This window comes from Lepus europaeus, chromosome 4 (genome assembly GCF_033115175.1).
Source record: "Lepus europaeus isolate LE1 chromosome 4, mLepTim1.pri, whole genome shotgun sequence".
NCBI lineage: Eukaryota > Metazoa > Chordata > Mammalia > Lagomorpha > Leporidae > Lepus > Lepus europaeus.
The window spans coordinates 158,641,718-158,666,619 of record NC_084830.1 but is presented as its reverse complement, the minus strand read 5'-3'; the positions used below and the strand labels follow the sequence as shown (position 1 = coordinate 158,666,619).

General features: G+C 40.0%; 1 protein-coding gene across 3 annotated transcripts in view; it reads right to left on the bottom strand.

Moving 5' to 3' along the window:
- DTWD2 (DTW domain containing 2) overlaps positions 1–24,902 on the bottom strand; it is a 235,031-nt gene that overhangs the window by 31,841 nt on the left and 178,288 nt on the right. Inside the window, exon 7 of one of the 3 annotated variants that reach the window (XM_062189282.1) lies at positions 22,758–22,825. The exons of the other annotated variants lie outside the window; for them this stretch is intronic. Coding sequence (XP_062045266.1) covers positions 22,758–22,825 — 68 coding nt within the window. The remainder of the gene's footprint in view (positions 1–22,757; positions 22,826–24,902) is intronic. 3 annotated transcript variants of the gene reach the window in all.

Genomic DNA, 24,902 nt, shown 5'->3' with positions numbered 1-24,902 from the left:
AAAAAGAATGAATTCTGTCTTTTGCTACAAAATGCATGCAACTGGAAACCACTACATTTAGTGAAATAAGCAAATCCTGAAAATACAAATACCGTATGTTCTCCCGGATCTGTGGTAACTAATAGAGCTCCAAACATGTAATGCACAGGAGTAAAACTCACATTTTGAGATTCAATGATTGTTTACAGCTCTTGTCTCTACTGTTGAGGATCAGTGCTTTTTTTCTTCTTACTATTTACTGAATTATTTACTCACTGTATGGCTAATCTCAGGAGTAAAAAGTAAACTGAAAGTAGGTAATTGTAAAGGCTGAGAGGGAATAAGAGGGAGGAGGAGGGAGGAAGGGAGGAGCATGGGTGGGAAGTATCAATATGTTCCTAAATATGAATTACATGAAATTTGTTTACCTTAAGTTTTAAAAAGAACCTTAAAGGCTGAATATTTTTAAATATGCTAATTTGTCAGTTTTTTAAAGATTAAATTTTTAATTTTTTTTAAAAGTTGAGACTAGAATGGTGGAGAGTAGCAGAGAAGGAGGGTGAGGGAAATGCTGATCAGTGGGCATTACGTTACACAAGAAATATGTTCTGGTGTTCTGTTGCAGAGTGCAGTGACGACAGATAACAATTATGAACTGTTCATTTCCCCCCCCAAAAAAAATGCTAGAAGAAAGGATTTTCAATGTCTTCACCAAAATCATGACAAACATTTGATGAAGGAGATATGTTTTCCTTAATTTGGACATTATACAAAGTATTCATGTATCAAAAATACCATATGGTATACTACAAATATACTACAAATATATCTGTTTGTGTTAATTTAAAAATATTTTATATAAAAACATCAAATTCTCTAAAACAACACTTAAAACCACAAAAAGACTTCTGAAAGGAATTAAAGATACCAATAAGTAGAAAATATTTCATGTTTATGGATTAGAAGACTTAATTGAGGCTGTTAAGATTTCAATATCACCCAATGTAATCTACAGATTCAATGCAATCTCTATCAAAATTCCAATGGTGTTTTTTGCAGAAACAAAAACTCCAACACAAAATTAATATAGAATCTCAAGGAATCTCAAATAAGTAAACAATCTTGAAAATGAACAAAGTTGTTCTTCCTAAATTCAAAACTTGCTACAAAGCTATAGTAACCAAACAGTGTGGTACTGGCATAAAGACTGTATACAGAGCAATGGAACAGAAAAGAAAGCCCAAAAATAAACACTGGCATATATGATCAAATGATTCTTAGGAGACTTATTTTATTTGAAAGGCAGAGTTACAAAGACTGGGAGAGACAGATCCTCCATCTGCTGGTTCACTCCTCAAATGGTAGCAGTGATAGAAGCTGGGCCACGCCAAAGCCAGGAGCATGGAACTCCAACCGGGTGTCCCACCTGGGTATCACAGGCCCATGCAATTGGGTCATCTTCTCTGCTTTCCCAGGCACAACAGCAGGGAGATGGATTGGAAGTGGAGCTGCTGCAACATGAACCACTGTTCATATGGAATGCTGGCATCATAGGTGGCAGCTTAATGTGCTGTGCCACAACAGTGGATCCAGGTCAAATTATTTTTAATAACGATTCCAAAACCATTAAATGGGGAGAAAAGGGAAACTTCTCAGAAAATAACGTTGGAAATTCTAGATGTTTACTGCAAAAGAATGAAGTCAGGCCCTTAACCTAGACTAAATCTAAAACTTCACTCAAAATGAAGACAAGATCTAAACATTAAAACTATAAAACTGTTGGGGAAAAAAGTAAGAGAAAAAAGTTCCATAACACTGGATTTGGCAATGACTTCTTGGACATACTTGTGGCGTAGAAAGCTAAGCCTCCTGCTTATGGGTGCCAGTTCAAGTTCCGGCTTCTCTACTTCAGATCCAGCTCCCTATTAGTGCACCTGGGAAAGCAGTGGAGAATGGCCCAAGTGCTTGGACCCTCTTACCCATGTAGGGGACCTGAAGGAAGCTCCCAGCACCTGAGTTAAGCCTGGCCCAGCCCTGGCCTCTGCAGCCATTTAGGGAGTGAGACAGTGGATATAAGATCGATTTCGATCTCTGTCAATCAATCTCTCTCTCCTCCCCACCTCTTTCTGTATCTCTCTCTTTCAAATATGTAAATAAATCTTAAAATAAAATGTGATGTTTACTTATTATCCATATATCTGAAAAGTGTTCATGGGGGTTGGGGGAGAGAGACATCTTCCATCTGCTGATTTGCTCTCTAAATGCACACAACAGCCAGGATCCTGGAATTCCATCTGGGTTTCACATGGGCAGCACTGGCGCAAGCACTGGAGCCATTATTTGCTGCCTCCCAGGGTACATTAGCAGGAAGCTGGATGAGAAGCAGAGCAGCTAGGACACAAACCAACACTCCTAAATGCGATGTAGATGTCCCAAGCAGAGGCTTGATCCACTGCACCACATATCTGCCCTCGCTGGGCTCTTAGATCTCAACAGACACACACTACAGGAAAATGTGTACTAAAATGCATTCAAACAGTGCTTTCTACATAGTGATACTCATTTTTTGAAAATAAAATGCTAGCTTTCTGACTAGTTATTTCCATGTGCACTTAGAAATGGCATTATCTCCCTCATATATTTCATGGTCTTTTTGACAGGCTCGTCTAAAACTGTTCAGTGCAGAAATAACCATCAAAATGTCCTAAACAGCACTCTGGCCTCAGAATCAGCCCTTAAGGCATTTGGATTTGGCTGAAAAGCCCGTGAGAGTATTTCAGGCATGGAAAGTCAAGAAAATCTAGAAAAAAAAAATGACCTAAATGAAAGATCTCTGCAAGTGAGATCCTGGTGGAAAGAACAGGTCATCAAAGAAGGAGGTACCTTTCTCTGAAGGGAGGAGACAACTTCCACTTTGACTATGACCTTGTCTAAATAAGATCGGAGTTGGTGAACTCAAAAGGCCTCCATAGCCTTGGCAACTCATGACAAGAGCCTAGGGGGATTACTGACGCCATAAACAAGAGTGTCAATTTGTTAAGTCAAAAACAGGAGTCACTGTGCACTTACTCCTCATGTAGGATCTCTGTCCTTAATGTGCTATACATTGTGATTTAATGCTATAACTAGTACTCAAACAGTATTTTGCACTTTGTGTTTCTGTGTGGGTGCAAACTGTTGAAAGCTTTATTTAATATATACTAAACTGATCTTCTGTATATAAAGATAATTGAAAATGAATCTTGATGTGAATGGAAGGGGAGAGGGAGCAAGAGAGGGGAGAGTTGCAGGTGGGAGGGAAGTTATGGGGGGGAAGCCACTGTAATCCATAAGCTGTACTTTGGAAATTTATATTCATTAAATAAAAGTTTAAAAAAAAAAGAAATAACCCTCAAAAGCCACAGTTCAACTTACATACAAAAAAAAAAGATCTTAAGCTCCCTACTGTAAATACTGTTTTATGATTTTCTTGAACAATGAAAATTATACTTTTCAGTATTGTTACACAGCTTGACTGATGTCAATCACCTTGCCCTAATGCAATCAGCAAAAGAAACTCCAAACAATTTCATTATGTTAACTGATTAATTGCTTCAAGCAATAAAAGTAACCTTATAGTTTAATATTACATATTGGACATGGAATGTACTCTATTATAAATTTATTTTGGGGAATTGCTTACTTGAAACAACAAAGTGTTTTTAACGTCCATACCATTAAGAAATAACATGTTTTAAAATCTTTTTAATAATTTGAAAATATTTGTTTCTAATGACTATCAGTATTATTTGAAATTCATATTTTTAGAATCTCAATATTTCTTTTAAAAGGGGAATAAATACCAAATACTACTAGTCTTAGGGAATAAACTATTTTAAAATATTTATATAGAGAAGAGATAGGAAATAAATAAAGCTGACAAGAATGACACTTAAAAATGGTGGGCAAGGGCCTTTATAAATATTTATACCTCAGTAAGTAATGAGTAGAAGAGAGAGAATTGCGTAGTTCAGGATTAAACTTCATATTTTTTTAATTTATAAGGGCTCTTTTTCTGCAAATACAGTTTGCAGCTATCAGATGAGAAAGGAAGAGAGAAACACAGAGAGTACAACGAATATTTTCATTTTGGTTTCATCAAACCTAGAAGTTTCTTCATAAAAGTTTTCTGGAAACACCAATATTTGAGAGAAATATGTACTTGTCACTACACTAACAGATTTGTGTATTTATATACTTATAACACATGTAGCTATTTCATGTTTTACAAAAACTTGCGCACATTTCCTTTGGATATATATCCAGAAGTGGGATAGCTGGATCATACAGTTTATCTGTCTTTAGAGTTGAGTAACCTCCACACTGTCCTCTCTAAGGGCTACCCTAATCTACATTTCTACCAACAGTGTAGAAGGGTTCTTTTTTCTCCACATCTTGTGGGTTATTTTGTCTTCTTGACAACAGACATTCTATTATCAAAAAGTGAATGAGATGACACCTCATTGTGGTTTTGATTTGCATTTCCCTATGAAAGAAGAAAAGTTCATTGCACCACTATCCACAATATATAGATACAGAATAAAGAATCAACCTAGCTCTCCATCAACAAATGAATACAGAAAATGTGGTACATACATACAACAGAGTATTTTTCTGCCATAAAAAATACTGAAATCCTGACAGCTTCAGAAAAATGCGTAGAAATGAAGATCATTATGTTAAGTGAAATTAGCTAGGCATGGAAAGGCAAACATTGCATGTTTTCTCTCATATGTGGTAGTTAGAAATAATTTATTATATTAGATCCAGATTTAGATTGATTACTGTAGACTGAGTAAAGGAAGAGGCTAGATATTAGTGACTAAAATACAGTAGAGAAGAGTTTCCAAGATGGCAAAATAAGGATGGAGCTTACTGCTCTAGTCTAGAGGAAGACAGTTCAAAAAAAATGGAGTGACTGCAATCTCAGGGAAGAGTTAGGGAGAAAACTCCAGAGGAAATGGCAGGCAAATTACAGGGACACTGTAGACCTACATGGAGGGTGTGGACATGCACAACTAAGGATCCCAACAGCCAAGAGCCTCAGCACCAGCTTTGGAGTGAGGAGAGATCAGACTGCAGTAGCCCAAGAAACTAACAATAAAGCTGCAGGAAGAGCCTGGAGTGAGCTCAGCTTGGAGCCCTGTGCAGGACAGTGTACCTGCCAACCCAGAGAAAAAAGGGGGAGGGGGAATGTTTCTTTCTCCCCGACCACCCAGCACTGGTGTACTGTACTAGCCGAGAGAAGCCATTTTGGATATATGGAACAGCTGTGCCAGCCCATGTCCACGCACCCCGCAACCAGCAGAGAGGAGAAACCTGAATCTGGCTGGGAGAACTGACAAGGGCCTGGGTGCTCATGACTGTGGTAAGCTTGTGTGCTAGGACTGTGAAAACGCTGTAGTCAAACTCTCCACAGTAAAACATAAAGCAAAGATTCTAAAATGTACACAAGAGAAATACCAGATTACTTTCAGAGGACCTCCAATTATACTCATATCTGACTTCTCATGAGAAACCATACAGCCTAGGAGAGAATGGTGACATATATTCCATGCCTTAAAAGAAAAAAATTGTCAACCCAGAATACTGTATCCTGCAAAGCTCTCATTTATGAATGAAGGGAAAGAAAGACCTTCCACAACAAACAGAAATTGAAAGAATTTGTCACCATTCGTCCAGCCTTATAGAAGATGCTTAAGGATGCTACTCACAGAAACACAGAATCATGGTCATGGCTATGGAAGAAGGTGAAGGCAGAAAATCTCCCAGTAAAACTACAAAGGAAATCCAAAGCAAACAATAGGAATATTTATGGGAAAATGGCAGGGCCAAGTCATTACTTTTCAATAGTCACCTTGAATGTAAATGATCTCAATCCTTCAGTTAAAAGATACAGACTGGCTGGATGGATCAAAAAGACCCTAGAAAATGCCTACAAGAAACACATCTCACCAACCAAGATAAATGCAGATGAAAGTGAAACGACAGAAAGATATTCTATGCTAACAGAAACCAAAACAGGGCTGGTGTAGCCATCCTAATAACAGACAAAATAGACTAACACAAAAACTGTTAAAACAGAAAAAGAAAGGCACTATGTAATGATTAAGGGATCAATTTCAGAAAGTAACTATTGTAAACATGTATGCACCTAACTACAGGGCACCTGGCTATCTATAAGAAATGTTAATGGATATAAAGGTAGATATAGACTCCAATACAATAGTAATGAAGGACTTCAATATTCCACTTTTGGCAAATGGACAGATAAACCAGACAGAAAATCATCAGGGAAACAACAGAGATATGGACACTACAGACCAAATGGACCTAACGGATATCTACAGAACTTTTCATCCTACAGTTTTGCAGAATACACATTTCTCTCACTGGTGCATGGAATTTTCTCTAGGACAGACCACATACTAGGCCCTAATTAAGTCTCAGTAAATTAAAAAAAATCAAAATCATACCACGGATCTTCTCTGACCACAACGGAATGAAGCTGGAAATCAACAACTCAAGAATCTCTACAATATATGCAAACACATGGAGATTGAACAACATGCTCCTGAACAAACAGTGGGTCATTGAAGAAATCAAAAGAGAAATCAAAATAATTTTTGGATGGGCTAGCGCTGTGGTGCAGCAGGTAAAGTCACTGTCTGCAGTGCCAGCATCCCATAAGGGTGCCAGTTCAAGTCCCATTTGCTCCACTTCCAATCCAGCTCTCTGTTATGGCCTGGGAAAGCAGTTTAGGATGGCCCAAGTCCTTGGGCCCCTGCACCTATGTGGGAGACCCAGAGGAAGCTCCTGGCTCTTGGCTCCTGGCTCCTGGCTTCGGGTCAGCCCAGCTCCAGCAATTGTGGCCATTTGGGGGTAAACCAGAGAATGGAAGACCTCTCTCTCTCTCTCTCTCTCTCTGCCTCTGCCTCCATATAACTCTGCCTTTCAAATAAATCAATCTTAAAAAAAGAGGGACTATTAGAACTAATAAGGAAATACAATGAAGTTGTGAGAAAAATATAAACACAAAAATTAGTTTAAAAAATAGGAATGTGAAGAGGAGAGGAAGGAGAAGAGATGAGAATGTGGAAGGGAGGAGAAGCACTGTTTATACAGTGGTATTTATGAAATGCATGAAATTTGCATTCCTTAAATAAAAGTTCTCTGGGGAAAAATAAAATACATAGAATGAATGGAACAAGTTCCAGTATTTTGAAGCATGATGAAGTGACTATGGTTCATAACAATGTACAATATTTTTAAAGAACTGGAAGAGAGGCGTAGGCCCCAAACACACACACACACAAGGTAAAAGTAATGGTTGCCTGCTATGATTGTCCTGAACTACTGATTTATGAAATGGTATACTGTACTCCTTAAAAAAGTACAGGTGGACAGGCATTCCTCAAATGGTCAGGTTACCATTCAGGACACTCACAACCTACACTGGAGTGACTGGTTGGATTCCTTTCTCCTCGACTGTTGATTCAGCTTCCTGCTAATGCACACCCTGAGACGCAACAGGTAATGGCTCAAGTACTTGGGTCCCTGCTGCTCACATGGGAGACTTAGATTGAGTTCTGAGCTCCTGGCTTTGCACAGCCCAGCTCTCACTGCTGGAGGCATTTGGGGAATGAATCAGTGGATTAAAGTGCTCTCTCCATCTTTCTCTCTGCCTCTCTTTTTGTCTCTCTGCATTTCAAATAAAATTAAAATAAACAAGTTTTCCAGGAAGATTTACTTATTTCAAAGAGTTAGAGAGAGAAAGAAAGAGATAAAGACAAAGAGATCTTCCACCTACTGGTTTACTCCCCAAATGTCCGCAAAGGCCAGGTCTTGGCCAGGCCAAAGCCAGGAGCCAGGAGCTTCATCCAGGTCTCCAACATTGATGTCGACCTTCCCCTGCTTTTTGCAGGCCCTAAGCAGGAAGCTGGATCATAAGTGGAGCAGCAGAGACATGAACCGCTATCCACATGGGAGCTTGATGTCACAGGCAGTGGATTTACTTGCTACACCACAACACCAGCACCAAATAACTGGGTTTTAATGTGCAAGTAATATATGTTAATTCACAATGTTAAAAGAAAATATAAAAACTTACGCACAGAACCATACAATGCTAAATTTTTCATTCTTGTTGGTTATCTCAAGAAACATTATACTTTACTTAATATGAAGTCTAGAAGTATAAATTGTGCAACACTGGAGTATTATGAATGTCCTACTATTCTTTAGAAATCAATCTCTAGGCTATGAGAAGCAATGACTTGATCAGCCCTTGTCCTGACTGTACAGTAACAGCTTACTATTTTATTCTTTTTAGTATTTTCTTTTTCTACTTAATACCACTGGTTGAACTCTTTAATTAACACACAATTATTCTTAGGTGTTTGAATCCAACTGAAAATTGATCCCAGTTAAAAATAAGAGTGGTAATAAGAGAGGGAGAAGATGGACAGTTCAGCACATGCTCCCTCGAACTTACCACTAAGGGTAAAGCTAAAAACTTGCTATGGGAATCCAAATCCCATTAAGTTGGCAGGGACCAATGCCATCTTACTAGTTAAAGTGATCAGTTTAAGTTCATACCTGATAATAAAGATAGGATTAAGTGTCAAAGGGATCACATAAGTAAGACCAGTGTCTGCTAATAATAATTAATAGAATTTTAAAAAGTTCATACCTGATAATAAAGATAGGATTGTCAAAGGGATCACATAAGTAAGACCAGTGTCTGCTAATAATAATTAATAGAATTAAAAAAGGAAAGAACCATCCAACATGGGAAGTGGATACAAAGCACATTCACAGAATGATAAATGTTCTAAAGTGCACTCTGGCCTAGAAATCATCCCTTAAGGTATTCAGATCTCACTAAAAAGCCAATGAGAGTATTTCAGGCATGGAAAGCCAAGACACTCTGGCAAAAATGACCTAAATGAAAGAACTCTGTGAGTGAGATCCTGGTGGAAAGAACCTCCATCAAAGAAGGAGGTACCTTTCTCTGAAGGGAGGAGAGAACTTTCACTTTGATTATGGCCTTGTCTAAATAAGGTCAGAGTTTGTGAACTCAAGAGACTTCCATAGCCTTGGCAGCTCATGACAAGAGCCTCGGGTGATCACTGATGTCATAAATAAGAGTGTCGGGGGGAGGGAAGTTATGGGGGGGGAAGCCATTGTAATCCATAAGCTGTACTTTGGAAATTTATATTCATTAAATTAAAAAGAGAGAGAGAGAGAAAATAAATAAATAAGAGTGTCAATTGTTAAATCAACATCAGGAGTCACTGTTCACTTGCTCCCCATGTAGGACCTCTGTCCTTAATGTGCTGTACTATGAGAATTAACGGTAAAACTAGCCTTCAATCAGTACTTTATACTTTGTGTCTGTGTGGGTGAAACTGTTGAAATCTTTACTTAGTATAGAGTCGATCTTCTGTATATAAAGATAATCAAAAATGAAGCTTAATGAAGAATGGGATGGAGAGGGAGTAGGAGATGGGATGGTTTGTGGGTGGGAGGCTGGATATGGAGGGAAGAACTGCTATAATCCAAAACTTCTACTTTAGAAATGTATATTTATTAAATAAAATTTTTCTATTAAAAAAAGAAAACAGAAATCAATGTCTAGGAATCACATCAATAATATTGGAAAATAGTTCCACAGTACATGAATTTGGTATAACTAAAGTTGAACTAAATTATGAGAGTGCTCACAGTGTTCATCAAGTATTTTAGCATATGGTACTCTATAGTTACTGTTCTAGAGCACTGGAAAACGTCAGTGAAATATCTACCTTGCAGGAGTTTAAATCACTGGAGATTCAAGACAAAGAACAGAAAATCCTTTTCTCAAACATCTCACATTCTGGAAAGAAATACAGGCAAATAAGTGGATAATTAATACAGCACATAGTTAAGTCCCTGAGATAAGACTAAGTTGCAGGTGCTATGGGAATAGCTAAAAGAAGAACCTAACCTTGTAGAGGCATATCGAGGATGACAATTACAGGAAATGCAGCTGAAAATCGATCTAGAGCAGGCACTCAACCTAGCAGTTAAAGCAGGTTAACACCCTGGCCTGAAGCGCCGGCATCCCATATGGACACTGGTTCTAGTCCCGGCTGCTCCTCTTCCAATCCAACTCTCTGCTATGGCCTGGGAAAGCAGTAGAAGATGAACCAAGTCCTTGGGCCCCTGCACCCACTCCTGGCTCCTGGCTTTGGATCTGCACAGCTCCCGGCCATAGCAGCCAAATGGGGAATGAACCATCGGATGGAAGACCTCTCTCTCTCTACCTCTCCTCTCTGTGTAACTCTGACTTTCAATTAATTAAAAAAAATACATCCACATTCCATAACAGAGTAACTGAGTTACTCTTCTTTTCCCTCTTCCTGACCCTGTTGCAGCTAATGCACCAGAGAAAGCAGTGAAAGACGGTGTGTGTACCTGGGCCCCTGCCAACCACGTGGGTGACCCAGATGGAGGTCCTGGCACCTGGCTTCAATCTGGCCCAGCCCAGGTTGTTGTGGATATTTGGGGAATGAATCAGCACACTGAAGGTCCCTCCTAACTCAGATTTTCAAAAAAGAAAAAAGAACCAGAGCTTTAAGGTCAATGTCAAATCTTGGATTAACCACCTACTTAATTAAGAGATCATTTATCCTAAAATTTGTGGTAACAATCTACCCTCTGAAACTTTATGTGAAAATGAGGTACAGTGCTAAATCCAAATAAACTTGACCCAAGGGGTTACATTGTGATGTAACAGATTTCCACTTAAAGTGGCTCTTATTCTAGATAGCTGGCACTGAGTTCAGAACCAGGTTTTGACAAAAAGGCTAAGGAGGATCAGTGATGAGTTTCACATTCAAGTGTAGAGATTTATACTATCATGATATACACTGTTTTTTTTTTAATGAATGCATTTTTACACAGATATAACTTTAGGAATACAGTGGTTCTTTCCCTCATGCCCCCCACCCTGCTCCCTTCCCACCTCCCATTCCCTCTCCCATCTCCTTCTTCATTATGGATCATTTTTAGTATGACTTTATATAATAGAGGACCATCTCTATGCTAATCATAGAGTTCAACAATTTGCCCCCATGCCTACCCACAATATTTAGAGTACAGTTTGGGGAGAGAATTTGCAGTCGATTCTCATATTGCAATTCAATAGGGACAGAGGTCCTACCTGGGACCAAGTGCACATTGACTACTGTTGTTCCTTTAACAATTAACACTCTTTTTTTATGACGTCAGTGATTACCCAAGGCTCTTGTCATGAACTGCAATTTTTTAAAATCAGCATATGAAAGAGTTAACTGTGCTCTCTTGTTCATTACAGCTCAATTCACAATAGCTAAGATGTGGAATCAACCCAGATGTTCATCAACTTATGACTAGATAAATTATGGCATATATACAGTAAGGAATACTACTTAGCAGTAAAAATAAATAAATAAAATCCTCTCTTCTGCAACAAAATGGGTGAAACTGGAAACCATTTAACTTAGTGAAATGAGCCAGTCTCAAAAAGACAAATATCATATGTTTTCCCTGATCTGTGGTAACTAACCGAGTATCAAAAATGTAATGTATAGAAATGTAATTGACTTTTTGAGATTTGATGATTGTTTACAGCCCTTATCTGTATTGCTGAGGAACAGTGTTTTGTTTTTTCATACTATTTGTTGAACTCTTTACTTTCTGTAGGGTTAATCTAGATATCTGTAAAAATTAAAAGAATAGGAGAGAAGGAGGAAGAAGGGTGGGAGCATGTGTAGGAGGGAGGGTAGGACAGAAAGAATCACTATGTTCCTAAATCTGTATATACAAAATGCATGAAATGTCTATACCTTAAATAAAATTTAAAAAACAAAATCAAAAAAAGAAATATTTCAAAAAAGAATGAGAAATTTTATTCAGCTTCCACTGAAACTCAAAATTCTCTGATTTCAGAGGTAATGCTCTATTTTGTTACTATTTGGTAATAATTTTATGCATTATGATAATTTTATACTTACCAAGGACATCTCAGCTAGCCCACAGAAGTAACTACACACCTTTTTATTTTATATCCACAACTAATACTGGCATTCAATGTATGCCAGGAGCTGTTCTAAGTGCACTGCGTGTGTTACCTCATCTGAATCTTACAGCCAACCTTCCAGTGAATGCTGATTACTATCACCACCATTTGGCACATGAGGAAACAGGGCAGAGAGGTCATTTGCCACAGGAAATCGCAAACAGCTGTAGACAGGTATGAAGGCAGGCAGTCTGACAACAGGCCTGGGCTGCTAAACATGATGCAACAGGGCCTGTCCCACACATTTCATTACTGCAGCTACAGGAAAATTCCAAACACTTTATGTGCCCTTCTGTAATTCACAATTTATAATCTCAAAGGTTCTTAAATTTTAAATTAATTCATTTAACTTTCTATGAAGGTCTGAAACCAGATGGACCATACTTTTAGGCAAAATGCAGATCTCAGAATGTAAATCAAAGCCATCAACAAAGTATAAAATTCTGATGTCACAACTTTTGTACCCAAATTATGTGATCCATTCTCTAAAATTAAAAGTCAAATAAATGGATAGGTAAAACATATTTTCTAAGGTGTGTATATTTCACTAAAGAGCAGGTTAAAGAACACAGCAGAAATACAGGGAGAGCTCAATGTGAAATTCTACAGTGCCAAAACAGGCCTTCATATTCATGTAATAATTTTATCAATTATGAGATTTCATTAGTAATTTCTAGATGCAATTAAAGAGGTCTTCAAAATATGTTTCTATGTATTTAAGAGGTAGAGAGAGTGTCCATGTGTGCACACACCCATTCACTCAATTTGAGCATTGAGTGTGGCTCAATCCTCAAATGCCTCCAGCAGCCAGAACAGGGCTGGGTTGAAGCCAGGAGCAAGGAACTCAATCCAAGCCTCCACGTGGGTGTCAGGTACCCAGTAACTTGAGCCATCACTACTGCCTCTAGCAGCCAGGGGCAGTAACAAATCAGGCAAACTGATACAGGATGCAGGCATCCTAACAAGCTTCTTAACATCAGGCCAAATGGCTGCTCTGAAATATGAGTTATCTCCTCTGACTAAATTTGCATAAATTTCCTTCATTTGCATTAGGTTGTTTTTAAAATTCTGATTCTTTTTTTTTAAAAAAACTCCTATCATTATTAGTATGGCAAGGTACCAGAAGGTCAAGCCTTTTTTTAGCCATCTGTTCCTACTACGCAGTCAACATCACTTTACAGAGGCAGTTTTCCCACCATGACCTATAACTGAGGTACATAATCAGACCAGCTGCCTATCTATGCCAAGGATGCTTGCTATGCAAGCAGCTCTTTTCTCTGAATTAATTGTGTCCATTGGACCAATTTAATACAGTACTTTTCCAGCATTGCCTTTGCCAACTGTGACAGCTGTTGAAAGAAACACTACAGTGCATACAGTGCTGCTCACAGCCTACTCTAACTGTGACTATGCAAGACATCTCTGAGTAATATACTCCTCCAAAAGAACGTAAGCAATTAGAGGTTTAAACACTATCAGTAAATGATACGGCTCACTGAAACTTACAGTACCTGATTATACAGTCATCTCACAAAACGAGATGCCTCCAGAGATGGCTGCAACCCAGCAAGACCCAATGGGTCAAGTTACTAATACTTACTAAATAAGATGCATTATAAACTCTACTAACAGAACAGTAGAAGCAAACAGAATAACCAAGACGTTACTAGTGACTGAATAAACATACAACTGCCTTTAGTTCAAACTTCCCCTGACAACAAACTTCCAAAAAACACCTACAAACTTTTAGTCAAGAAAATAATCTGGCTCAGTGCTAATAAAAATATGTTGTCAAAACACAAACCATAAAAAAAGATAAACTGGATTTCACTGGAACCAAAACCTTATGCTCTTCAAAATCAACACTAAAAATGCAAAGACAAGACATAGATTAGGATAAAGTATTTGTGATACATACTCATGAATCTGACAAAGAACTTGTCTGCAGAAAATATTTAAAACGTGCATCTCAATAATAAACAACCCCTACCCCCCAAAAATAGGAAAGGACACTTCACTAAAAAAGAAATACAGATGGCAAATAAACCATGAAAAGATGTTCAACATCACTAATCACAGGGGAAATGTAAATGCAAATTAAAAACACAGTGAGATACCACTACACTTCCATTAAAATGACTAAAGCGGAAAAGAATGGCAAGTGTCGGCAAGGATACAGAACAGTGCTGACGACATACTGATGAGGGAAGCAAAATGGTATAACCACTTCAGACAAGTGCTTGGCAGTTTCTTATAAAGTTAAACAAAACACACGGAACTCCACTCTTAAATATTTATCCAAGATAAATAAAAACATATGACATAAAAAGCCTTGTAAAACAATGCTCAAAGCAGCTTCACTCTTCTTCTTTGCTGTCTCAGAAATACAACTACGAGCAAACTCCCTGCCTCTCTGCTACTCTATTAATTCTGTTAAATCCTTCGGATCAGTTTTCTTACCGCATTAAGTCTCTCCTGTTCAGAAAAAAATACTAAGTAAAACACGTTCTGCAAACCTCACAATTCCATCCAGCTTCTGCCTCCTTACGCTTCTTCCCAAACTACTCAAAATAGGTTTCTATACTAACTGGATTCATTTCTTCAATTCTATGTGCCTTCCCTTAGCCACAGGCCTAGTTTCTATCCCCGCTGTCCACTAACACAGCTCTTACTAAAATCAACAATGCAACAATGACCATCTTGTCACCAAAGCTGATGGATACATTCAATCCTCATTCTAACTAATCTCACTGGTGTGTTCAACTCTTCCCTTGTTTCCCACATACAAGACTCCCTAGTTTCCCCTTTACGTCTCTGGCTACACAGTCTCAGTCTTCCTTGTGGTTTCACCCTTTTCCCCTCATCATCAGGGAATTTAGTCAAGTGGTTAAGACATTCAGCATCCCACACTGGAACTCCTGGTTTTGATTCCAGGTTCCACTCCTGACTCCAGCTTCCTGCCAATGCAGACCCTGGGAGGTAGCAGTGATGGCTCAAGTTCTGAGTTCCTGTTACCCCTGGATTGAGTGCCCAGCTTGTTCACCATTGTAAGCATTTGGGAGGTGAACCAGCAGATGGAGGTGTTTCACTCTTGCATGCACACACTTGCTCTTACTGTTTCTCTTGCTCTTTCAAAAACATAAATAATTTTTTAAAGATTTATTTAATTATTTGAAAAGCTTAGTTAAAAAACGCAGAGGCAGAGAGAGAGAAAGAGAGGTCTTCCATCCACTGGTTCACTCCCCAGATGGCCACAAAGGCCAGAGCTGCACAGATCCAAAGCCAAGAGCTTCCTCCAGGTCTCCCATAAGGGTACAGGGGCCCAAGCACTAGGGCTATCTGCTGATTTCCCAGGCCACAGCAAAGAGCTGGATTGGAAGTGGATCAGCCAGGATCAAACCAGTGCCCATACAGGAAGCCAGCACTGGAGGAGACGGCTTTACCAGCTATGCACGAAACTCAATAAATAAATTTTTAATAAATATATATACATACTAGAGGCCTTTAAGGCCCAATCTTTTTTTTTTTTTTTTTTTTAAGATTTATTTATTTGGCCGGTGCCACGGCTCAACAGGCTAATCCTCCACCTGTGGTGCCGGCACCCCGGGTTCTAGTCCTGGTCGGGGCACCAGATTCTGTCCCAGTTGCTCCTCTTCCAGGCCAGCTCTCTGCTGAGGTCCGGGAGTGCAGTGGAGGATGGCCCAAGTCCTTGGGCCCTGCACCCGCAAGGGAGACCAGGAGAAGCACCTGGCTCCTGGCTTCGGATCAGCACAGTGCGCCAGCCGCAGCGCGCTGGCCGCAGCGGCCATTGGGGTGTAAACCAACGGCAAAAGGAAGACCCTTCGCTCTGTCTCTCTCTCTCACTGTCCACTCTGACTGTCAAAAAAAAATTTTTTTTTTATTTATATGAAAGAGAGTCACAGAGAGAGTTAGAGACAGAGAGAGAGGTCTTCCATCTGATGGTTCACTCCCCAGATGGCCACAACGGCCAGAGCTGCGCCGATTCAAAGCCAGGAGCCAGGAGCTTCCTCCGGTCTCCCACAAGGACTTGGGCCATCCTCCACTGCTTTCCCAGGCCATAGCAGAGAGCTGGATTGGAAGTGGGGCAGCCAGGACTTGAATTGGCACCCACATGGGATGCCAGCACTTTAGGCCAGTAACCCGCTGCACCATAGCGTCAGTCCCAAAGGCCCAATCTTAAATACCCTTCTTCCACTCGATATTCTCATCCTAGAAAATATCATTCATAGCCAGCCTTCACTGACCACCTATGTGGGTTGACTCACAGACAGTCACTTCTCTAAACTCCAGATGGAACACTGGTACTTGGAAGAAATTCTGAATTCTCAGTCGTTCAAAGGGGAGAGTTCAGAAGACACAGAAGAAAACATGGGAAGTCTACACTTTATTAACAGCTTAGTAAAACACTAAGGAAATGGCATACCCTAATAAAAAGAGCACACGAGTCCTAACTACATTCTCAATTACAATATTTGCTAATGTGGAAAAGAAAAGAGGACATATGAATGAGCCCAGGCTGTGCCGCTACCCCCAGAAAAAGTGTCCAACACCACACACCACAGTGCTGTAGTGCCAATGATGGGGTTATTAGTAGCCACAGTCTGTCCATTCGATGAATAGATAAAGTAAGACAAGTGATACCATAACGACCCTATCTTTGGAACAAGAGCCCAGCCTGTGAGTGGAGCTTTCATGATCCAATTTCTAAGAGCAGGTGATTTAAGGCAGAATTCAAGTTCCAGTGGGAGAAATACAATGTAAAATTGCAGGAAAGTGTTTGGTACTGTGGTTAAGTCTGCCTGGAGCACTAATATCTCTTATCAGAAATGTCCAGTTCAAGTCTTGGCTACTCCACTTACAATCCAGACCTGCTAATGTACACTCTGGGAGGCAGCATATGGCTCAAGTTCTTGGTTCTCTGCCACCCATGTAGGAGATGTGGTTGGAATTCTGGGTTCATGGCTTCAGCCTGGACCAGCCTCAACTGTTAGGGAGTAAACAAGCAGATGGAATGTCTTTTTCTCTCTTTCTTTCTCTCTCTACCTCTCTCTCCCTGTGTGCATGCATGTATGTGTCCCTTAACCTTTCAAATACAATAAAAAATAATAATTAACAAATTAAGGCTGTAATTTATTCACATTTATTCATGTAGACTGGGCATTTTCAATGAGGAAAAGCAAAAGGAGACTCATTGTGACTGTGAGAGTTCTAGTTCATCCCAACTCAGCAAATGCAAAGCTAAGGGTATCAAAATATTCCAAACTCAAATGCAAGTGAAGTGCCTGCTATCCTGCCTGCCTTGATCAAGATCAACAACAAAAACTAAAAACACCAAAAATCCGAATCACAGGACCAAGGGTGAAAACATAGGTGCTCCTAAGACTGAACAGGCATAAGGATGGTAAGGGTTGGCAGTGAGATTTGGAGTTACAAGATCTCCTTCCAGAACCAATGATGTGCAGCAGGTTAAGCTGCTGCCTGCAAATTTGGCAACCCTTACGAGTTCCTGTTCGAGACACCAGTTCTTCCACTTCCCATTTAGCTCTCTTCTAAAGAGCCTGGGAAAGGAGCAGAAGATGATCCAAGTACTTGGGCCTCTGACATCTACTTGAGACCAGGCTGTTGTTACTGGCTTCAGCCTGACCCAGCCCCTCCCACTGTGGCCATTTGGGGAGTGAACCAACAGGTGGGAGATCTCTACCTCCCTCTCCCTCTTTCTCTCTGTTTTTCCCTAACTCTGCCTTTTCAAATAAATAAAAAAATTTTTAAAAAAAAAAAAACCTCCTTCCTCATTCTAGTTCTGTTTTCAAGCCTCTGAACTCCCCCCAACCCTCACTTTCTTGTTTCTGACATCGACCATTGACAATACCTATTGAAACCACCTTAAATTCATTTAAGGAATAAAATTATATAATGCTTTAATATATCAAAAGCATGATTTAGTAATACAGAAAAATAGACACAAATCAAATGGCATAACATTCACTGAGGTGTCCTGAACAAACTCAAACATGAAAATATCAAACTATAAGCTAAAATGTGCTATAGCCACTAACGAGATTCAAGGGTTTTTCATACTCGTGAAGAAGGTTCCAAGGACTCTTACAAGCTACAAGCCAGTGAGCAAACAAGAAACATTTCTAATCACATGTTGGAAATTTTTCCATATTAATAATAATTCCTAGTCTCAAAAAGCAATAATATTTCTACAAAGAGAATTTATGCCTCCATAGTGCTTCAGGAAAAGAATTATGGTGCATCTGAGCCTGTACCACTATATGTAGGTCAGGTTTTTCATTTTCAAATAAAAAAATGACTCTGAAAAAGATTAAGGTAAAAACAACTAGAACAGACACTCTCTAAGGGGAATATGATAAAAACATTAATTCTCTCAGAAATGAGAGAGCCAAGAGAGGACAGCACATGTTAATAAAATCACAGGAGCTATGAATAACATGGACATAGAATTATTCAAAGAACGAAAATTCCTTAACAACTGGAAAACATGGTTCAGGAAAAATGAAAGGAATCAACAACTTTATAAAATATGTGGGGGGGCCGGCACCGCGGCTCACTTGGCTAATCCTCCTAGTCCCGCTGGCTCCTCTTCCAGGCCAGCTCTCTGCTGTGGCCGGGAATGCAGTGGAGGATGGCCCAAGTGCTTGGGCCCTGCACCCGCATGGGAAACCAGGAAGAAGCACCTGGCTCCTGGCTTCGGGCCAGCGCAGCGCCAACTGTAGTGGCCATTTAGGGAGTGAACCAACGGAAGGAAGACCTTTCTCTCTGTCTCTCTCTCTCACTGTCTATAACTCTACCTGTCAAAATAAAAAAAAAAAAAAAGTTTTTTAAAATGATAATACATAGAATCTGTTACTCCAGTTACAGCTACAACTGAAGAAACAGCCACTCCAGAAGCGTGAGACAGGCAGGCAGGTGGTCTAACTAGCATTTCCTAACTGGCATTTCCAGGCCCTAGCATTGCAGAGGTCACCTGCAAGGCACAGCCCCAGGCCAGGGAACTCTCCCACCCACCCCCGCCACAGTGTCAGACACGTGCACAGAGCTCTGGTCTAGGCCAACCACTGGATGAAAACCACCACACAACCCACTCAAACCGACTGAATTCTTGACTGACACACGATAAAATGTCTGTTGCCATTTGGGAGTTTGTTACACAGTGTTCTGGGGGTTCCCCACAACCACTTACAAGTTCAGTTGTTCACAACAACTCAACAGAACTCAGTATACAGTCAAACTTCATAGCTAAGATTTATTATAGCAAAAGGATTCAAGATAAAACCAGGAAAGAGAAGACACACGACACAGCCCAGAGGAGGTGCACACTGCTTCCCAGAGTCTTTTCCCAGTGGAATCACGCAGGTAAAACCAGCAAGGAGAAAAGACACACGACACAGCCCAGAGGAGGGTGCACAGAGCCTCCCAGCATCTTTTCCCAGTGGAATCAGCAGGATGCACTTACATACTCTAGCACTGAGTTGTGACAAGTGGGAAGTGTCTGCCAGAGGAGCTCGATACAGACACAGTGTCCAAGGCTGTAACTGGACTTGGCCCTGCAGACACCGCGTGCCTGGCATGTACAAGACTGCAGACTCCCAGGGCAACACTGGGCACAGCACTGCTTGCACAGTTTCACGCACGGCAAGCCACTGCTCTTCCTGAGGGAAGTTTCTGTCCGTGCAGGAAGCTCTACCATCCATCTTCCCAAGTGCCAGCCAAGGTCCACCCTGACCAGCGTGAGAGCACCCTCGGACCTGCATGTTCCATGCTTTGGTTTGTTAACATCTGATACTTGCATGTTATTGGGTTTCTCCATGGACAGTAATCCTAGACTGGAACAGCCATGGCCACTGTCAAACACATTCCATATATAAACCACCAACCTGCCACGACCTAACCTAAAATGGTCTTTATCCTGTTCCCCCTGAGAAAAATAAAAGTAATTCAAAGAAACCAATATGTAAAACAAAATTAAGCAATATTCTCTGTGAAATTTAAATAAATGAAAATAAACAAAGTAAAATCAATTTTTGAAAATGAACACAATTACAGTTTTTATAGTTATATTTGAAGCTATCTGTTAGGAACTTTGATACAAATTTATTCTGTAGAAACTATATGACATGATTTGAAATATAATCATTTAACGGTCAGTTGATACTAGACAAGAAAAAATTAACTTACAAGGTTACAGTAACTCTCTAATCAGCAAACAATCAGAAAAAAAACATTTCTAAATCTAGCAGAGCTGGGTATAATATTATTTCTAGAGGCCAGCGCTGTTGATTAGAGGACTAAGCCTCAGCCTGTGGCCTGGCATACCATAAGGGCACTGGTTTGTGTCCCTGTGGCTCCTCTTCCAATCCAGCTCCCTGCCAACGGCCTGGGAAAGAAGGGGAGAATGGCCCAAGTGCCTGGGCCCCTGCACCTACATGGGTGAACTGGAAGAAGCTCCTGGATTCAGATCGGCCGGTCTCCAGTCTTTGTGACCATTTGGAGATGAACCAATGGATGGAAAATCTTTCTGTCTGTAGCTCTATCTCTCAAATAAATAAATAAAATATTTTTTAAAGTATTATTTTTTAAAAAGGTTTATTTTATTTATTTGAAAGACAGAGTTGCAGAGAGAGGTAGAGACAAAGAAAAGGTCTTCCATCCACTGGTTCACTCCCCAGATGGCTGCAATGGCCAGAGCTGCGCAGATCCGAAGCCAGGAACCAGGAGCTTCTTCTGGGTTTCTCATGTGGGTGCAGGACCCCAAGGACTTGGGCCATCCTCCACTGCTATCCCAGGCCATACCAGAGAGCTAGATTACAAGAGGAGCAGCCGGGACTAGAACTGGTACCCATATGGGATGCCGGCGCTTCAGGTCAGGGCATTAACCTGCTGCGCCACAGCACAGACACCAAAAGTATTATTTCTATGTTTTATACATGCTATTATGTGTGGTTGAGTTTTTAATCATTATGGATTATTCTATAGATCATGCCACAATTTATCCATGCTGTTATTGATGGGAATTGGGGATGGTACAAATAGCAGTAACATGAACATTCTTGGGCTTCAGCCTTATATTTTTTTAAATGTTTCCACTTGAATTGTATTAAATTGTATTGAATTGTATTAAATTGTATTAAATTGTATTAAACATTTTAAAAGTTACTTATTGTCAACAGAAGTAAGAAGTTCTACTGGTCCAGAGCACAATAGGGGTGGTGACAGTTCACAATAATGGATTATACAGCATATAAACAACTGCAAGAGACAAGCAGTCAGGATGTCAAATACAAAGAAAAGATAAAGAAATGGAGAGTGTAGTCTCCTGATTCGGTCAGTTTATGCCACATTTATGTGTTGACATACTGTGCTGTACCTGTTAGTAAAAGAATTTAATGAGCCAGCGCCGCGGCTCACTGGGCTAATCTTCTGCCTGTGGCGCCGGCCCTCTTGGTTCTAGTCCCGGTTGCTCCTCTTCCAGTCCAGCTCTCTACTGTGGCCCGGGAAGGCAGTGGAGGATGGCCCAAGTGCTTGGGTTCCTGCATATGTGTAGTGAATCATTAGATGGAAGGTATCTCTGTCTCTCACTCTCTCTCTCTCCCTCCTTTCCACCTTCCCTCCCTCTGTATCTCCACCTCACTCTGTAACTCTGTCTTTCAAGTAAATAAATCCATTTTTTAAAGATTTATTTATTTGAAAGTCAGAGTTACATATAGAGAGGAGAGGCAGAGAGAGAGGTCTTCCATCTGATGGGTCACTCTCCAGTAGGTCACAACAGCCAAACCTGCACCGATTTGAAGCCAGGAGCCAGGAGCTTCCTCTGGGTCTCCCACATGGGTGCAGGGGCCCAAGGACTTGGGCCATCCTCCACTGCTTTCCCAGGCCATAGCAGAGATCTGGACTGGAAGTGGAGCAGTCAGGACTAGAACCGGCGCCCATATGTGATGCCTGCACTTCAGGCTAGGGCATTTTTCCGCTGTACCACAGCACTGGCCCCAAATCTATCTTAAAAAAAAGAAAAGAAAGAAGACAATGAAGGTAAACTTGTGGCACTGAGCTGAATAAAGCACTGTTCATTTTGTAGAAAGGAAAACCTTTCATTCATAGGAAAACCATGGTCATCATCCTGACATAAATAACAGGTAAACTATTCTGTTTGAAGATGGACTGAATGACAGGTTTACCAGATTAAACAAATTATGGAAAAAGTACTAAAAATCTTATTTCCTTCTGTGTTTATTACAAGAGTTTCTCAGTGATAGCTATCCTCAAATCATTATCACTTCTCAAGAATTTATGAATTCACATATATTATACATTCTTCCAGAATTTAACTAAATTATGTGAGTATAATTAAATATATAATTATTTATAATAAAGTTTGTTAGAACTTCTAATTCCAACCAGCTCATATAATTTCTTTATTTCGAATTTCTATTTTTCTTCACTATTTATTATTTATTCTTGTTGTTTAGAAAGTAAAGGGGCAAACAGAGTAAACTGGAGATCTCCCATCCACTGGTACACTCCCCACACACCCGCAACAGCCAGGGCTGAGCAGGACAAAGCCAGAAGCTGGGAACAAATCCAAATCTCTCACCTTGGGTGGCACTCCAGTACTAGAGCCATCCACTGTCGCCCACAGCATGCATCAGCAGGAAGTTGGAACTGGAAACAAAACCAGGACTGGGACTCAGGTAACCTGATATTGGATGTGGGACCGCCAAATGCTACACCAAATGCCTTCCCCTGGATACTATTCTTTTCTTGCATTTTTTGGTAGCCAGAATATAATCAACATTGTATTATTTACCCTCGAATGACAAAATTCAGAAGAGTAATAACAAACAAACAAAAAACATGGAGAGGCAGCTTATAAATGCACATAAATACATATGTCACAAGTATGACTGTCAAGCTAGGAATTCATAAAATATAATAAAAATAGAGGAAAGCATTAAAACAATCAAATTTGGAGAAAATCAGACATTACAGTTTCACAATTCTAAACAATTCAGTTTTTAACAATTTGTTCTTCTTTGCTCAGAATCTAATTAAAACAGAGACCAGAATGCTTCTGATAAGGAGGTAAGTCTAAAAAACTTACCTCCTGCTAAGTCACATATCTCCTGTTGTTAAAAAAAAATGCTATATGCTAATAAATAATAGAGTAGAGTACTGTGTGTATGTAAAGAAACAAGATACACTGTATCTAGCTAAGAAAGCCTCTAGTTAAGTATCACCATGGCTAGTGGGTTATGTCTGAGACCTGTCAGTGAAATCAGAGAAATTCTTTAAAGGTGTCCCAACTACCCATCTGCTTAGACATCAAAAGATTAGAATGACTTCTCTCATTTTGTCCCATCATCCTATAAGAGATCTATAAAGACTTAAATTGAGCAACAAATAGACCATTATGGTAACTCTGACATAAACATTATGCTGTTGAAATATTCACAGAATTGAAAACTCAGGACTTAGGTGTTAATCAGGAATGTTTATTTTTAACCAACATTAAACTCAATATTAAATTAGATAGTTGTAATCTTAAATTATTTTTAATGATTCGTACTTAATTGCTTTTTATTGTTCCTGAAGTTTGGACAATTTACCATTAATCATATTTAAATAATGCACTATATTATCATGTAACAGTACCTTTTCTCACCCTATGTATCACTGTACCTAGTGATTCTCTAAGAAACAAAATAATTTATGGGCCGGCGCCGTGGTTCACTTGGCTAATCCTCCGCTGTGTGGCGCCGGCACACCAGGTTCTAGTCCAATCAGGGTGCTGGATTCTGTCCCAGTTGCTCCTCTTCAAGTCCAGCTCTGTGCTGTGGCCTGGGAGTGCAGTGGAGGATAGCCCAAGTGCTTGGGCCCTGCACACGCATGGGAGACCAGGAGAAGCACCTGGCTCCTGGCTTCGGATCGGTGCAGTGCACCAGCCGTAGCGGCCATTTGGGGGGTGAACCAACGGAAAAGGAAGACATTTCTCTCTCTCTCTCACTGTCTAATTCTGCCTGTCAAAAAAAATTTATGAAAATATAACTACTTAACTTGTTGAGGAACTGAACAGTGGAGAGCTGCAAGAGTGCTACTGGAAATAGTTTACCAAATATTCAAAAGGAAAAAAAAAGGTCCCTCATATGGAATAGTACCTAAAACACACAAAGAACTCAATAAATATTTACAGGATTTTTAAATTTATCTATAGGATTTTTAAATAAATATTTAACAATATATATAAAATGAAACATAAGTATACTAAGGGAATGTACAGATAAAATTTTAAGACCCAGAAGGGGGAGACACAGCAGACTCATAGAATGGCAGATGTCCTAAATAGCACTCTGGCCTCAGAATCAGCCCTTAAGGCATTTGGATCCGGCTAAAGAGCCCATGAGAGTATTGTAGGCATGGAAAGCCAAGACACCATGGAAAAGAAAAAAAAGAAGAAGAAGAAGACCTAAATGAAGGATTTCAGCGAGTGTGATCCCAGTGAAATAACGGGGCCATCAAGGTAGGAGGTATCTTTCTCTGAAGGGAGGAGAGAACTTCCACTTTGACTATGACCCTGTCGGAATAAGATCGAAGTCGGCATACCCTAAAGGCTTCCATAGCCTCGGCAACTCATGACTAGAGCCTAGGGAGATTACTGACACCATAAACAAGAGTGTTAAATTGTTAAATCAACATCAAGAGTCACTGTGTACTTACGTCCCATGTGGGATCTGTCCTTAAT